The 17,345-nt window shown below is 42.3% G+C and overlaps 2 protein-coding genes across 6 annotated transcripts in view; one reads left to right on the top strand and one right to left on the bottom strand.

Moving 5' to 3' along the window:
• MTHFD1 (methylenetetrahydrofolate dehydrogenase, cyclohydrolase and formyltetrahydrofolate synthetase 1) overlaps positions 1-17,345 on the top strand; it is a 60,361-nt gene that overhangs the window by 31,640 nt on the left and 11,376 nt on the right. For 2 of the 4 annotated variants that reach the window (XR_010839530.1, XM_059059061.2), the window contains exons 9-22: positions 1,874-2,001; positions 2,494-2,591; positions 2,767-2,940; positions 3,572-3,708; positions 5,497-5,543; positions 6,171-6,278; positions 6,421-6,495; positions 9,076-9,178; positions 11,191-11,267; positions 11,890-12,030; positions 13,588-13,656; positions 13,927-14,038; positions 14,161-14,300; positions 16,545-16,586. Coding sequence is in view for 2 of the 4 variants with exons in the window: in XM_059059061.2 (XP_058915044.1) it covers positions 1,874-2,001; positions 2,494-2,591; positions 2,767-2,940; positions 3,572-3,708; positions 5,497-5,543; positions 6,171-6,278; positions 6,421-6,495; positions 9,076-9,178; positions 11,191-11,267; positions 11,890-12,030; positions 13,588-13,656; positions 13,927-14,038; positions 14,161-14,300; positions 16,545-16,586 (1,451 nt within the window). In the remaining 2 variants the exon portion in view is untranslated. Of the gene's footprint in view, positions 1-1,873; positions 2,002-2,493; positions 2,592-2,766; positions 2,941-3,571; positions 3,709-5,496; positions 5,544-6,170; positions 6,279-6,420; positions 6,496-9,075; positions 9,179-11,190; positions 11,268-11,889; positions 12,031-13,587; positions 13,657-13,926; positions 14,039-14,160; positions 14,301-15,703; positions 15,994-16,544; positions 16,587-17,345 lie in introns of all 4 variants that reach the window. The other 2 variants (XR_010839531.1, XM_067028336.1) reach the window with 2 other exon arrangements.
• Positions 13,030-17,345, bottom strand: part of ZBTB25 (zinc finger and BTB domain containing 25) — a 56,245-nt gene continuing 51,929 nt past the window's right edge. The window contains exon 7 of one of the 2 annotated variants that reach the window (XR_010839532.1): positions 13,030-13,425. Coding sequence is in view for 1 of the 2 variants with exons in the window: in XM_067028345.1 (XP_066884446.1) it covers positions 13,414-13,425 (12 nt within the window). In the remaining variant the exon portion in view is untranslated. The remainder of the gene's footprint in view (positions 13,426-17,345) is intronic. The other variant, XM_067028345.1, reaches the window with a different exon arrangement.

Here is a 17,345-nt window from a genome sequence, read left to right as displayed (position 1 = left end):
AGTTTCTTAAGGAAACTCCATACTGTTCTCCATAATGGCTGTATCAATTTACATTCCCACCAACAGTGCAAGAGGGTTCCCTTTTCTCCACACCCTCCCCAGCATTTATTGTTTGTAGATTTTTTATGATGGCCATTCTGCCGGTGTGAAGTGATACCTCATTGTAGTTTTGATTTGCATTTCTCTAATGATTAGTGATGTTGAGCATCCTTTCATGTGTTTGTTGGCAATCTGTATATCTTCTTGGAAGAAATGTCTATTTAGGTTTTCTGCCCAGTTTTGGATTGGGTTGTTGGTTTTTTGTTTGTTTTTTTTTTTGAGCTGCATGAGCTGCTTGTATATTTTGGAGATTAATCCTTTTGTCAGTTGCTTCGTTTGCAAATATTTTCTCCCATTCTGAGGGTTGTCTTTTCGTCTCACTTATGGTTTCCTCTGCTGTGCAAAAGCTTTTAAGTTTCATTAGGTCCCATTTGTTTATTTTTGTTTTTATTTCCATTTCTCTAGGAGGTGGGTCAAAAAGGATCTTGCTGTGATTTATGTCATAGAGTGTCTGCCTATGTTTTCCTCTAGGAGTTTTAAAGTGTCTGGCCTTACATTTAGGTCTTTAATCCATTTTGAGTTTATTTTTGTGTATGGTGTTAGAGAGTATTCTAATTTCATTTTTTTTACATGTAGCTGTCCAGTTTTCCCAGCACCACTTATTGAAGAGGCTGTCTTTTCTCCATTGTATATTCTTGCCTCCTTTATCAAAAATAAGGTGACCATATGTGTGTGGGTTTATCTCTGGGCTTTCTATCCTATTCCATTGATCTATATATCTGTTTTTGTGCCAGTATACTGTTTTTTTTTTTTTTAGTACCATACTGTCTTGATTACTGTAACTTTGTAGTATAGTCTGAAGTCAGGGAAACTGATTCCTCCAGCTCCGTTTTGCTTTCTCAAGATTGCTTTGGCTATTCGGGGTCTTTTGTGTTTCCATACAAATTGTGAAATTTTTTGTTCTAGTTCTGTGAAAAATGCCATTGGTAGTTTGATAGGGCTTTCATTGAATCTGTAGATTGCTTTGGGTAGTATAGTCATTTTCACAATGTTGATTCTTCTAATCCAAGGACATGGTATATCTCTCCATCTCTTTGTATCATCTTTAATTTCTTTCATCAGTGTCTTACAGTTTTCTGCATACAGGTCTTTTGTCTCCTTAGGTAGGTTTATTCCTAGGTATGTTATTCTTTTTGTTGCAATGGTAAATGGGAGTGTTTCCTTAATTTCTCTTTCAGATTTTTCATCATTAGTGTATAGAAATGCAAGAGATTTCTGTGCATTAATTTTGTATCCTGCTACTTTACCAAATTCATTGATTGGCTCTAGTAGTTTTCTGGTAGCATCTTTAGGATTCTCTCTGTATAATATCATGTCAACTGCAAACAGTGACAGTTTTACTTCTTCTTTCCAATTTGGATTCCTTTTATTTCTTTTTCTTCTCTGATTTCTGTGGTTAAAACTTCCAAAACTCTGTTGAATAATAGTGGTGAGAGTGGGCAACCTTGTCTTGTTCCTAATCTTAATGGGAATGGTTTCATTTTTCCACCATTGAGAACAATGTTGGTTGTGGGTTTGTCACATTTGGCCTTTATTATGTTGAGGTAAGTTCCCTCTATGCCTACTTTCTGGAGAGTTTTTATCATAAATGGGGAGCTTTTATCACATCCCACAGCTTTTAAGTAAAGTAGGCACTTGAACCAGATGGGACTACACACCCTAAACTCGACTTCGTTTTTGGAACAAGCTGTTGTAATTGATCACATAACTTAGAAATAAACACCAGGATTGTGATTCTGAGACTGTGCTTTGGTTTTGTTACCTCTTTGACCAGATGATACAAAACCAAGTGGGAGGAGGATTGTGGGTGATGTGGCATACAAGGAGGCCAAGGAAAGGGCAAGCTTCATTACTCCTGTTCCTGGTGGCGTCGGGCCAATGACGGTGGTGATGCTAATGCAGGTAAGTGTGAATGGGCGTTTCTGTAATAGTTCTACGAAGCTGATAGCATTCCAGGTACTGCATTTCTCCCCAAGTAGAAATGTCATAGAACCTACTCAGAATCTAAGTAAGGATGTGAATCTTTTGAAGAAAAAAAGGAAATGGAAGTAGAGAGAAGTAGAATCAGTCGTATTAATAGAGGGAAGTAGGGGTAGCATGATTCTGATTTACTCTGGAATGTGATAACTTAAGGGGAATAAAGTACAGCAGCCTGGCTTCACTCAGTATGCTTTGGCTTCTTGCCCTTTGTAACACACACCAGCTGGTGGCGGTGAGGCGTGCAGCCCAGGGCATCCTGCTGCCTGTAGACTCCAGCCTCGAATTGAAGCATGTTAACAGGCGGATCCTGAAGCTGTTCATTTTGTGATTGAACTTGAGTGACCAGGACTAGGAACTGAGGTGGAGGTTAAAATCATCACCTCTTCTCAGTTCCATTTGTGTCATTTTGTTTAGAGCACGGTAGAGAGTGCAAAGCGTTTCCTGGAGAAATTTAAGCCAGGGAAGTGGATCATTCAGTATAACAAACTTAACCTGAAGACACCCGTGCCAAGGTAAAAAGAAGCTTTTGCTGTTTTCACACTCTGTGGATGGTGGGGTTTTAGCTGATGGATACCATGGTTATGTGTATGCCCCCTCCGAATGTGGTTGAGGTGGGTCATTACTAGGATGGCATTGATTGAGTCCCGTGAATAAAGGTTGATACATATTTTCTATATTTCTCCTAAGTGACATTGATATATCACGGTCTTGCAAGCCAAAGCCCATTGGTAACCTGGCTCGAGAAATTGGTCTGAGCTCTGAAGAGGTAGAATTGTATGGTGAAACCAAGGCCAAAGTCCTGCTGTCAGTACTGGAACGCCTGAAGCACCAGCCTGACGGGAAATATGTGGTGGTGACCGGGTATGGTTTTTGTCCATTTGCCAATTGAATCTTAATATTAATCCTGATTATTTTTACCAGGGGTTGCATTTGCGCTTAGCCATGTATGTATATGTGGAGGTTCCTTTAATTTGGTTTTAGCATTTTCATATATATTTTATCTAATTTGATCCTTACAGCAACCCTGTGAGGAAGAGTAGATAACTATAGAGATGAGAAAATTTGTCAACGTTTTTCATCTAGTAGGTGGAAGAGTTTGAATCTTAAAACCTGATCTTCAGATGGAATTGCCATTTTTAACCCCATATCATTAATTCTGTAGATCTGTTGAGCATTCATCTATTTTTTTGTTTGGCTGAGTTAAAAGCTAGTTTTTGAGACTAAATTGAGAAATTAAAAATATAGCAGTGTCTCTTACAAAGTAGAGTATATTTGCCCCTAACTGTCAGAAGAGCTAAAATGCAGAGGCCTTTTTAAATTTAAAACTGGGAGGAAGTTACAACTAAGACCCTTGGAAAAGATCCCTTTCGTGTCTTTCATCTTTCTGGTTATTCAGATTAAGAGTCGCTCTCTAGGATCAGAGCCGACTTAGTGATACACATGAATCTAATTTACATAAACGTAATTTTCCTATTTTGCTTTCATCTTGAAGAATAACTCCAACACCCCTGGGAGAGGGGAAAAGCACAACCACGATTGGGCTGGTGCAGGGCCTCAGCGCCCATCTCCATCAGAACGTCTTTGCATGTGTGCGACAACCTTCTCAGGGTCCCACCTTCGGAATAAAAGGTATTAGTGAGACCAGACCTGGGTGGCCAGAGGGCGCCTGCACCTCCTTCAGTCCTCCTGGCCCATGAACGTGTGCAGGGTCTTCAGCTCATTTAGACACTAGGAACAGCTTCATCACATCCCAGAAAAGCATCATGGTGCTTTTGGTGAAGGCTTTCATTGGATCACCCCCAACTCCTGCTGTCACTGTCTGACACTGCACAGGGATTCCCTGGGATGGGTAATATGTAGCCAGGGGTGCTTTTATATGGCCAATAGTCGACTGTCATAGTAACAATAAAGGTAATCACAGCTGCTGATCACCATGCTGACTTTCTAGAGACAAAGACAAACCCTACAGATGTTTCACACTGAGGGAATAAGAAAAGCATATGCTTATTGAGTATAGGCTTCGTGCCAGGTTTTGTGCTAAGCAGTTTATGCCTATTACTTTATCTTCTAAGATGGTTAGTTAGTATTTTCACCACTTACAATAGCAGCAACTGGGATTCAGAGGTAGCTTGAATTCAAGGCAGTATCATCAAGTACCAGGGTGAGTCCCCACGTCTACTTCAAGCTCTAAGATAATACCATCAACCCAGTGTTTCTTCTGATTACATGAAAACACAGCATCAATAACTGTACTTCACCTTCGGGTTTTTTTTTTTTTTTTTTTTTTTTTTGCGGTATGCGGGCCTCTCACTGTTGTGGCCTCTCCCGTTGCGGAGCACAGGCTCCGGACGCGCAGGCCTAGCGGCCATGGCTCACGGGCTTAGTTGCTCCGCGGCATGTGGGATCTTCCCGGACCAGGGCACGAACCCGTGTCTCCTGCATCGGCAGGCGGATTCTCAACCACTGCGCCACCAGGGAAGCCCCACCTTCGGTTTTTGATAGCTGCAGTACTGCAAACATGTTCATTTAATTAAAATTATTTTTATTAGTTAAAATAGATTCTCAGAGTTAGCGTCATCATTTGCTTGGCGATAGGGTATCACATATCCTGCTTGTTCTAACAATTACTACAAATGTTGACACGGGGTACGCCTTTGTCCTTCCTCAGCCTATCGTTTTGATATAAGTGCATTAACTTAGTTCTGCTTTTGAGTTTAATAACCCCCTTTTATTTCAGAATGAGCCTTTTCCCCCTTATTGAACCCAATATGCTCCTTTTCCTCTGATCACAAATTGCCCCATTTTCATTGCGTGATCTCCGCCCCACAGAAAAACCCCACACAAAACCTCTACCTCAGATTGACACTTATATCACTGTTTACCTGAACATTTTTAACTGGATTTTGGTTAGTAATCCAAATGGGCCAGCAAAAATCTAGCAGTTAAGCTGTTTTCTACCATATGTGTCCTATTTAGGAAGAATTGCAGTCTCTGTGTTTGTGTTGCTGTGTTTATTTTAAATATTCCTTTTTTAAAATGCCAGAATAGCATTTATGAGGGTAGGAAATTGAACAGGTTTGCCTTTATGTAACTGTAGGCGGGGTTTTTTTTTTTTTTTTTAACAAATGTTAGGAATCAAGGGGAACCTGTTTCTAAAGATAATGAGTAGGTATGTTACGTGTTTATGGTTTTGTCAGTTAGATTCAGATTTCAGTTGAGAGACTATTCAGAGTGAACAAGATCAGGCGGTTTAGTTTGGTCAGGAAAATTAGAAAGCACTTGATCAAATCTGTCCAAATGGTTGTAAAAAGTAAATAATATGCGGAGCAGTTACAAAAACCGATTTGCTTTCATTTGATTTGCACGTCGTGGTGAAACATGCTTAACTTGAGTCTTCAACCTTGACCTGTCCTCCAGGTGGTGCTGCAGGTGGCGGCTACTCACAGGTCATTCCTATGGAAGAGGTAATGTGGTCTGGGATTTGGTTGGATCAGACCTTTTATTGTAGTTTTTCCTTCCTGGGATTAAAGTGTATTGTAGAGATTTTAGTAGGCAAATGACTTGTTTGCTCAACAGAAGCAGTACTTCAGAGAAAAACATCTTAATTTGCCAACTTTTAAACAGCTTACTTTTTTGACATGACAAGGACTTCAAAGCCTGGCTTGCAGTGAAAATAATAAGCAAGTGATTAAATGAAGCATGAGATAGGGAAGAACAAACATGAAGTGAATTCAAAGTAATAACCACAGAGGTGGGAGCAGCATATAGGCATGGAGTTGGCTCGCTCTAGTGTACTTCTTGCTCACTGTTCAAAGGACGTGAGTGTGTTCTTACTAATCCAGTGTTGCTGTTGATCCCAGGGGTGTGGCGTTTATGGTTATTGGCCACGTCTCTTAGGGAAAATCGGTGTTCCTTCTGAGGACAGATAGTAATTTGTTTTCAGGAGATAGCTGTGTTGGTGTTTGTCCACTAGCTGTGCTGCCATCAGTTTTCCATTGGCTTTAACATAGGGACTGGTTTGGTTGCAATAGAATGAACGTGAAAAGATGCAGAGAAGTTGGAAGACTGATGTGGCTTCTACCCTTTTGTAGTTTAATCTCCACCTCACTGGTGACATCCACGCCATCACTGCGGCTAATAACCTTGTGGCTGCGGCCATCGATGCCCGGATGTTCCACGAACAGACCCAGACAGACAAGGTAGGCTGCTAAGACCCCCACGGGCACTTTCGAAAGGTTTGAAGCACTCGAATTAAGGTTGGACCCTTGGGTACCAATAATGCAGGTGGCAAGACAGTGGCGTTCCTCTCTCTTAAAAGCCCTCTTCCTGCTTTTCTCTAAGGCCCTCTTTAATCGCTTGGTACCATCAGTAAATGGAGTGAGAAAGTTCTCTGATATCCAAATCCGGAGGTTACGGGTAAGCTTTTCCCTTGTTCATTTTTGATACTGTGTGAAATTAGGTGATTGATAGGAGGTGATAATCTCCTTAAAGTAGCCTATTTTGGATGAGTTTGTCCATAACCATAGTCATAAGGTTATGATATACATAAAGATGGGTGGCAGAGGTTGTTTCTCACTTACCTTTGAATTTTTAGTGGTTAGTCCCAGAATCAGTACAGCACTGATGACCTGCTCTCAGCTAAGAAGAATGACACTTCTTTATAGCATGGATATAGGAGTCAGGATGCCAGCGTGGCAGCATAGCAGCTTCTGGAGTTTGAATACCTGCTCTTTGCATCATCAGGGCGTTAAGCAAGAGTGGTTACTTCTGTATTTTATTTGAACTTCTATTACAAATATATAGTTATTAAACATACACTGTACCATATGACCCAGAAGTTCTACTCCTAGGTATTTACTCAAAAGAAATGCAAACTTGTATTCATATAGAAACAAGATCTACAAACAACCTAAATATCCTTCAGTAATAAATGGAGAAACAAACTGGTACATCCATACAGTAAAAAGGAATGAACTGTTGATACACACAACAACTTGAATGAATCTCAAAGGCATAATGTTGCTTGAAAGAAGCTAGCCGCAAGTGGTTGCATACTGTATGCTTCCATTTATATGACATTCTCAAAAGACAAAGCTATAGTGATGGAAAATAGATCAGTGGGTGCCAGGAGTTATGGGTTGGGGAAAGGTGTGGCTATAAAGGGGTAGCACAAGGGAATTTTCAAAATAAAATTCAAAATATATTCTTGTGTTACTTTTACATATGAAAGAAATGTTATATATCTGTAAATATTCTTTAGACTGTCTGACACATATAAGCATTCAATAAATGGTATGTGCTACCATGTTATCAATAGTAATTACACTCACCTTATTTTTAATTTTTTGCAACTTTATATTTTAATGCTGTAAGAATAGTACACAAGCTGCAGATGCAGTAATGATTTACATTTTGCCCTACTTGCTTTACAGTTCTGTCACTATTTATATATATGCATTTTTCTCTGGACTTGAGAAAAAGTGACTTTTACACAGTTTGATATTTTTTAAGCTTCTCTTGTTCTCGCACCCCACAAAAAATCCTTGCATAAGGTAAGTCAGCTATTACCTTGTTATGTAAAATAACTGTGTTCTGCAAGGCAGCAAGTGCTGTAGAAGAGCAGGCAACTTCTAATCTTACCTTTGCTGATGGAACTTTCTGTCAGGTGTGGGGAGGGGCTGGACTCAACGTTTAAATGATCCTTTGAAAAGCTCTAGGATTTGAGATCAAGGGACTTGTCCATGGCCACAGCACCCCTCACCAGGTTGGAACTAGAACGTCGATCTTCTGTTTCCTGGTCCCCAGGCATCCTCCCTTGTGCTGTGTTATCACAGTCTACCCACCAGGTACTCAGTCAAGAAGGGTTGTCAACAGCAAATGCTCAGCTTAGTGACTGAGGGTTTTTCTGACTTCTGTAAACAATGTCATGTTCCAGGCTTGTGATGCTATTTGACAAGCCAGTGAGCACCAGCTCTGAAAACACACCTGAGGTTTTAACACAAGGTCCTCATAACACAGGAAGGGAACTATGGGAAGAGTAGGGTTTGCCGGGGCCACTCGGATCTACCGTGAGTTAAGAGAAAAAGAGAGTACATTTTTTTTTTTTTTTTTTTTTTTTTTTTTTTTTGTGGTATGCGGGCCTCTCACTGCCGTGGCCTCTCCCGTTGCGGAGCACAGGCTCCGGACGCGCAGGCCCAGCGGCCATGGCTCACGGGCTTAGTTGCTCCACGGCATGTGGGATCTTCCCGGACCAGGGCACGAACCCGTGACCCCTGCATCGGCAGGCGGATTCTCAACCACTGCGCCACCAGGGAAGCCCGAGAGTACATTTTAAAGGCATTTTCCATTTCAGTATTTGACCATGGTACACATTGTAAATAAATAAATTTCCAAGTTCTGTGAGGAGGAAGAAACAAACCCTTCTTGTGCCTTTTGGAATAGTAAGAAGGCAGTGAAAGGATAGTACTACTTAAAAAGCATGTACTGTGCTAGAGCAATGTCTGTTCTTTTCTTCTGCATTGAAAGGACTATTTATCCCTTTAAATATATTCAAAAGTTCAGCATATTAGTTTTAAAAAAAGCATTAAAGGTGATTTTCATTGATTTTTATTGATCGATATTTGGTTTTGCCCTTCTAATTTTGCATTTGACTTGGGCTACTCAACTGTTTGATTGAAAAAGCTTTTCCTTTCAATATGTTTGCATGTGGTGAGTTAGGTACAACACTTTTTGGTCACTATGTTTACACAGGGCTTCGGTTTAGGGAAATGCCTCTGGTTCTCAGTGATAGGGACAAACATGTTAATGATATCTTTGTACATGTGTGAATGGGAAATAAAGATTTAGCCAAAGGGATCACAGTTTTCCCTTCTGAATTTAACATGGTTTATATTTCCCCTATCTGGAGATAGGGATAAAAAATTAAAAAAAAAAAAAAATCTTACCTGCTTTTGTTTGGTTTGTCTTATTTTTGTTTTAATTTTCCTACCTCTTCAGAGACTAGGCATTGAAAAGACTGACCCTACCACACTGACAGATGAAGAGATAAACAGATTTGCAAGATTGGACATTGATCCAGAAACTATAACTTGGCAAAGAGGTACCAGAGCAGGGTGTACACCCCTTTGGTTTGGTTATACTGCACGCCCCATGCCCTCCCTTAGAGTTGGTAAAATGGGAGGTCCATAGCTTGTGTGTTGGTATTTTCATGGTTAAGGCCTGACTGAGATGGCGACTCACTCGTTTTCCTGGCCACCTCCATCAGTCTCCCTCCTTATTAGCTGTAATCAAACCTCCTTTTGTTCGGTTAGTTGGACATTTTGCTGGCTCTTCCGTGTTCTTTGGCAGGAGGAGGGTTTTAAGGAAGTTCATACATAAACCAAAAATAACATTTTGCAACTTTCATTTTATGCATTTTATGACATTTTGGTGTTATTAAGTAGAGAAGAGATGTTTAATCACTTCTTAAATCATGTTGCCCTTTATTCTTAGAACTCTTGTCTGGCATAAGTGACTTGATTTTTCTTGTAGGTCTGGAGCTTGCCTACTCATTTTTACCTCATTTTCTTAAAGTCTCTTGTAACAAAGTAGGTAGCCTTCAAGGTTTAACCATCCAGCCAATTGGTGAGTGAGTTGCCTGGTTTCACTGCCAGATGTTGCTTTTCTCTGTGTCAAACTCTAGGCTTAGAGTTTTACTTTGTACCAACAGTGTATGCATCTAAACTCTGTCACTGCTGAGAAGAAATTTTCATCTAGATGCACAGATTGCAGCTAACAAGCAATTTATTGACTGTTTTTGTGACTGTCATTGGCTCAGTAACTGTGCTAGCTAATGGCATTTTTAAGGCAACTCTCTTAATATCTAAAACCACACTGATATTTCTCTTCCTTTGCTTCAGTAGCTTTAGACATATGGTATAATATTTTATGAGGAATAAGCTAAAGATCCATTTTGAAAATTTATTATCACAATCATTTTTCCTTTGCTTTGTATGTAATTCATGCTAAGAAAGTAGAAGCAGATAAGGGAAAACATGGATCATACCCATTGACTGGCTGTTTTATACACAGAAATTATAGACACTATTATAGACACTATTTTTTTAAAAAAAATAAGGATAAACTCCAACAACTCATTACATCATTCACTTATCAAATGGGGCGGTGTGTGTGTTTCTCCAAGTGCTGCACAAGACACGGCTTTTAGTGTTTAAATTATTACAGTCTTTAAGGAAAATAATTCGGCCTGTTATCAAGTACCTTGAAAGTGCCTCTCCTCTTTGACCCACCCTAAAAGAGTGTGAACTGGTTTGCTGCTGTTTTTCATTTTGTGTTTTGTTGTTATTTTTGGTATGTCATACAAAAAACAAAATTGGGAATACACTAAAATGTTCACTGTAGTTAGACCTAGGAGGTGGGATTAAGATTAGTTAGTAGGTTGATCTTTGCCATGTTTTCCAAGGGTATGCAGTTGGAAAGACGTTCTGCCATCAGAATGGAAATTACTTCTTCTAAGTGTGCTAAAGGAAAGAGCAGGTCTGTTACCCAGCCTGCTTCGGAAGGCATTGCCTTTGCCCTGTGTTTATGGGCCTTGTGTGTCTCAGGGTTATGTAAGATCAGTGAGTCATCCCACAGAACAACATAAACCTCGGCTTTTTGAAAAACTGGCCTGCTCTGGTTTTTGTGGAGTGTGGAATATGCTTTGAAACAGATGCCAGGTTTCTAGTTAATTGTTTGAACTCTCTAGGAAGAATAAACCAAGCCACTCTACAGTCCTGTCTTTAATTCCTGCACGTTAATGGTATGCAAACATCATTTCTAAACTTGGACCCATGTTCCAGCTTTACCATAAATTTTGAAATCAAATATTATAGTCATTAAGTTAGATTTGTTGCTTAAAATTTTGCTGGTTCCTTTGACTTTATGGTCCTTTTCCCTCTCTACTATATCTGCTGTATTTTCCCTCCCTACTGTATCTTCCTTTTCTTTTTTTTTTTTGCGGTACGAAGGCCTCTCGCCGTTGTGGCCTCTCCCGTTGCGGAGCACAGGCTCCGGACACGCAGGCTCAGCAGCCATGGCTCATGGGCCCTGTATCTTCCTTTTCTACCGTAGTGCTGGATACCAATGACAGATTCCTGAGGAAGATCACAATTGGACAGGCTCCGACGGAGAAGGGGCACACACGGACGGTAACTGCCTGTTACTTTCTAAGTAAATTAGTTCATGGGCACTAGATCTTTGCTGCTTCTATCCTCCTCCATCCCCTCCTGATCAAGTGATACTGCCAGGTGTTGTTCTGCCTTCTCGCTTGTAAAATGGGAGCGAGTAGGTGTGTGGTATTGAGCACTCCTGACAGGTTTTGCAGTAAATCCCATGTGTCACCTGTGTATTTTTCCCCCAGTATTTTTTCCTGGAGGTGGAGTGCCCCAAGTGAATATCCTTGTACATGAATTGATTAAAATGGCTTTTTTGTGGCCATTTTGCAGTATGTCTCTTCGGTGTAAGAGCTTCTGAGTTAGTCCCCTGTATGTTAGGGAAACCATGATCACATGATTACAAGCTGCCTTCACAGGGATCGTTGGTCCTACTAGAACATTTATGTGTAAAAATCGACTACTCAAGGTCTTAGAATAATTAATTACAAATTTTTACTGTTGGAAGGTTACTTTCATTAAGTTCTTTTTGTACTGTTCTTTTATTCTGTCCTTTTAAGCCATTTGTTTAAGCCTGGGATGCAAACAAGGATTACTTTTGCAATCCACGCTTCTGTTTAACACAGTTTTCCCTGATGCGTCTTTTCTCTGCCAACAGGCCCAGTTTGATATCTCCGTGGCCAGTGAAATCATGGCTGTCCTGGCTCTCACCAGTTCTCTAGAAGACATGAGAGAGAGACTGAGCAAAATGGTGGTGGCGTCCAGCAAGAAAGGGGAGCCCATTAGCGCCGAAGATCTGGTGGGTACCTGAGCACTCCAGACGTGGAGATCCATCTGTGTCCGTTGTCCCAGCATTTCTCAGCAGTTACCACTGACAAAAACTGTGGCGTACTTCAGGTGCTGCAATTAACTAATACATTCATATGATCGTGCTACTTACTAGATAATTATAAAGTTTATTAAAAGTACTTCATAGTGAGTGATAGATGGTATGCTCCAATAATAGACCACAGGTGGTTTGAGCAACATCTTCAGCCTGTGAGTATTTCCAAGAGAGGGTGTCTGACTTCGGTTTCAGAGAGCCTCAGGAGACCATGTGAGGCCCTTAGAGCTGAGCTTTTGAGTCACCCCACGGCCTCTCCCCATGACAGGCCTCCCTGCACAGAGGCCTCTCATTGTGAGGCTCGGCACCATATCCACGCTGATGACCACATTGGGGACAGCTCAGCCAGTTCTTCTAATGGTCCTGCTATATTCATTGTCCGCATCAGGATTATTTCTAAACCATCTACATGGTATTATGGAGTTTGAAATGAGATGATCTTATAGATTACTTTTTTTTTTTTTTTTTTGGCTGCGTTGGGTCTTCGTAGCTGTACGTGGGCTTTCTCTAGTTGTGGCGCGTGGGGGCTACTCTTCATTGCAGTGCGCGGGCTTCTCATTGCGGTGGCCGCTCTTGTTGAGGAGCACGGGCTCTAGAGCACAGGCTCAGTAGTTGTGGCTCATGGGCCTAGTTGCTCTGCGACATGTGGGATCTTCCCGGACCAGGGATCAAACCCGTGTCCCCTGCATTGGCAGGCAGATTCCTAACCACTGCGCCACCAGGGAAGTCCCCTAGATTACTTTTTTAAAAGCCTGTTTGTGTTGACATACACCAAAATGGTTGGCCTATGATTAGCGGTCTGTCAGATGAATCCGGAAAAGGGGGGAAATATTAATTTCCTGTTTTCACAGTTAACATGTGTATAAGAACAGAAATTGTTTTAAATTTTTACACCAAGCCAGGAACTTAGAAACTCATTAAAACTGAATATAAGTGGGATCTATAGCTTTATCTTACAGTGATACCAGTTTGTTCATCGGTGGTTGGATGGCTTAAAAAGAGGGACCTGATATGTAAGAGTTGGTGTTGAACTCCTGGGTAAATTTTCAGTTTAAGGTACAGGAGACACATATTAAATCAGGTTTACAGCCATTTCTGCCCAGACACCAAAGTTACTTATAATTCAGTACTCTTAGGAACTAGCATTTCCATACCGTACATGAGTCTAAAATGGATTCTCCCCATCGATCAGCAACAGAGCTTCACTGAGATGCTTGTTTCCAGGGTTATGTGTTTTTCCAGAATTTACATATGGATGTCATTTTCATTCTCTCTTCTCCCTTAAGACAATTAGCAACTTTATTGTATATCCTGAAAAATAAGTAAACAAATGAATGGGTGGTCTAGTTTAGGTTAAAGTACTCATTGGTCCAAGATGGCTAAAAAAGGAAGACCTAAGAATGTTGAATTTGGGCTTCAAAAGGTAGGTTTTTTTGCTGGTGGGAATCAACCCTTCATGCCTTTGTTTTGCAGGGAGTGAGCGGGGCATTGACAGTACTCATGAAGGACGCCATCAAGCCCAATCTCATGCAGACATTAGAGGTGAGCAGAGAGACTCCTGCCTTCCTGGATTGGTTGTAAAGCAGATTGTTTCTGGGGAGTCAGAGACCTTCTCTCCCTGGTCATCTCTTTCTTCCCATTCTTTCTCCTAGCTGTGGCTGGGACTTTACTGAAATCTAAAAGAGGCGGCTTCATACTTTCCCTTGGGAAGTCTTTTTCTTTTGGATTCCAGCTAATTTCGGTCCCCTTACCAAAGTGGTCCCTTTTGAAGCAGGATGGGCAGCTTCGCTCATGATGTCTTGATTTCCACAGGGCACTCCAGTATTTGTCCATGCTGGGCCATTTGCCAACATCGCACACGGGAATTCCTCCATCATTGCAGACCGGATTGCACTCAAGCTTGTTGGTCCCGAAGGGTTTGTAGGTGAGTGCTTTTGCAAAAAAGTGATAAAAAAAAGATTTTTGCAAAATCAGTGATAGACTGTTTTTTCTTTTAACATCAAGGGAGTTGGGATGGCATTTTTACAGTTGCTCTTCTCGTGACAGTGACTGAAGCAGGATTCGGAGCAGACATCGGAATGGAAAAGTTCTTTAACATCAAATGCCGGTATTCTGGTCTCCGCCCGCATGTGGTGGTGCTTGTTGCCACTGTCAGGGCTCTGAAAATGCACGGAGGCGGCCCCACGGTGAGGATCAGGAGTTGGAAGAGTCTGATTCTCAGAAATGTTCTGCAGGCTAAAGGGAAACAGGATGACTTGTGCCAGTTTCTTCACTAAGCTGCTCTCGTCCTCATGATTAATGGGTTGCCAGAAGCAGGGGATGTTCCGAAGGCTCTGTGCTGGCCGCCTTATCACTCCTAGGCAGTACCAGCTCTTGGCATTTTAAGAGGGCCGAGATTGTCTTCATGGCCTACCTTTGGGAGCAAAACACCTGATAATATCAAAACCCCTCCAAGGACATGTGCTTGACTATATTTACAAAAAAACTCCTTTATGTTCAGACTGTTCTTTTTCAATTTGAGTCACTTTTCCCTCTAATGGTGATGCTGGCAGCCAGCCAACCAAACCATTTAGCTGAGATAGAGGTCAGCCCCTTATTGGGAGGTGGGTGCTGGGCAGGACCGCTAACAGCTTGGAGTCGGGGGAGAAGGAGCTCCAGACTGCCTCCAGGTGATGGGGAGAAACAGGTGAGCATGGTTTATCTTCAGCTCCAACCTGAACTTTGTGTTTTCCTGAATTCATACTGCTTAGAAGTTGTACTTTTTGCTCTATTATTTTAACACCTTTTCTTCAGCACCTGCCTGTGAAGACATGGTGCTCGTTTTCAGAAATTAGTTGAAGTATTAAATTCCTGTCGTCCAGGAGCTGGTCTAGTAACTTGATAAATAAGACCTCCCTCACCTACAGAAGAAAATCACTATTTCTTAGTGTAGTGATCAGGGGTTTTCCTGTTATAGCAGTTCTCAAGAATGTGGGTCTCAGAACTTCCTTATGCTCTTAAAAATTATTAAGGGCCTAAAAGAGCTCTTTGTTCAGGTGAGTTATGTCTGGTGATAATTACTATATTAGAAATTAAATATTAACGTAAATAACTTTTTTTTAAGTGAAAAGTGACTACATTTTCCAAAACAACATTTAGGCATTGTACGTTTTTCAGATCTCTTCAGTATCTGGCTTAATCGAAGACCGATGGATTCTCATCTTTGGCATTTGATCTGTTGTGATATCAAAGGTCACATAATCCTTGGAAAAGTCCATTGTATACTCAGGAAATAATGAGAGTGAAAAGGGCCATAATGTCTTAGAATTATGGAAATAGTCTTGAACTCTCGGACCCCATGAAAGGATTAGGTCCCCACTAAGGGGAGAGCCACTGCTGTCACAGCCCCAGCACACCTCTCCAGTCGTACTCGTCCCCGAGGCGCTCCTAACCCAGGATGCCCCTTTCTGCTAGGCGTGCAGGACAGACTCCCTTTTTCTTCCTGATCATAACCAACATTTCTCTCTCTCGCACCCCCTCACTCACCCTCACGCCTTTGCACCTCCTCTCCTCTTGATCTCATGTCTGGAAAACACTGTGGGCGCGTAAGCTGGCAGCACTGAGAGGAGAGCTTTGCACACAGCTCTGCCGGGACCCTCGCCTGCTGCTCCTGTTACCTGCTGGAGCCACGTGTGGCCCGGACCGTGGGCTGAGGTCCCTGCTTCGTGCCCCGCCACTCCGAGGCCCCTTTGGAGTTGGAGCACATGGTGTCTCTGAGGAAGGGGAGCAGAGCAAGCTGGAGGCTTCTTAATCACTGTCCATTGCCCAGTGGGGTCCCTGGAACTGGTGCCTTCACCCTGTTGCACTTCCCCGTGGAATGCAGCAGGGCTGACCCACCAGGTACCTCTGGAACAGTGAGCATCCACAGAGGAAGAAAATCCTTGTGTGTTGTTTCCCTCTTGTTCCTGTTGCTCACGTGCCCCATTCAGCCTCACAGGGAGTGGGCTGGCTCCATGGACCAGCTCATGGACCCTTCGCCGGGCATCTGACTTCACGGCAGATGTCTCAGGGTGGCTTTTGCCGGGCTCACAGCTTCCTTGTTCTCTACACTCAGCTTTACCTCCGCCCCCACTGCTGTGTGCTTCACTCGCTGGGGTTATTGCCCCTGCCAAGGACACATCCCTTCCCTCACCTGCCTTCATAGATTCATCCCTTCTCACCTCTTCAGTTCGGGCCACGAAGGTCTCCCACTCTGCTCAGAGCGGTCATTTTTGTTCTGTGCCGTAGTATTGGTCACAGCTCTAAATCCTCAGGGCAGAAAACAACCTTCTACTGCTGTGTATCCCCCAAGCATGCAGCTTCTGGCCTTTAACACATGGCAAAGCACTGTTTGAAGCTGAACTCTAATTGTAAGTAGAAAATGCCTCTGACTTTGCTTCTTTTCCTTCCAGGTTACTGCTGGACTTCCTCTGCCCAAGGCTTACATAGAGGAGGTAACTCCAGTCACTTCTAATTACTTGGCCTAGAAAGCACCACATTCTGAATCAGCATTTCTCAGCCTGGCCCATTTAGAAATGACTGGGCTGTCGTTATGACCCAGGGTTACTCTTGGGAGCAGGGTGTGCTAACAGGCCTGCAGTGTGCTGAAGAACCGTACTAAATGAAACGGGGAAGAAATGCCTCATAAAGCAATTGCCCGCATAGAATGTCGCATAGGATGTCAGTAAAACCATTGCCCTAGACCAGTGGTTGGTTCTCAACCAGGAGCAATTCGCCCCATCCCAACCCTCACCCCAGGACATTTCGCAGTGTCTAGAGACATTTTTGATTGTTGCAACTTGAGGTGGGGAGTGCTACTGGCATTCAGTGGGTAGAGGCCAGGGATGCTACAATGCATAGGACACTCTCCACTCTAAAGAAGTATTCAGCCCAAAATGTCAGTAGTGCCGAGGTTGAGAAACCCTGCACTGATCTCATGGAAGTTTCCTTGTCTTCCCTGCATTAGCACGTTGATTCTCAAATGCCGTTCATATCAGAAGCTAGCAGAGGCCTTTTTTGAAATGCTTTTTCCTCTGCAGAGTTAAATCCATATTAAGGGGCCAAGATAGGGTCAGCATCCTGGTTATTTTTCTAGGCAGTTTTCATAAACTGATTTGGTTTATGGCATTAAACAGGAGCTCAAGGAATTGTGAGCTCAGACCTTTTCATATTTATATCATTAACCATCGGAGAAACATCTCTAGCACCAGTTT

This window comes from Kogia breviceps, chromosome 3 (genome assembly GCF_026419965.1).
Source record: "Kogia breviceps isolate mKogBre1 chromosome 3, mKogBre1 haplotype 1, whole genome shotgun sequence".
In the NCBI taxonomy this organism is placed as follows: domain Eukaryota; kingdom Metazoa; phylum Chordata; class Mammalia; order Artiodactyla; family Physeteridae; genus Kogia; species Kogia breviceps.
Note: the sequence above shows the minus strand (reverse complement) of the source record. Positions and strands in the feature narration are given on the sequence as shown.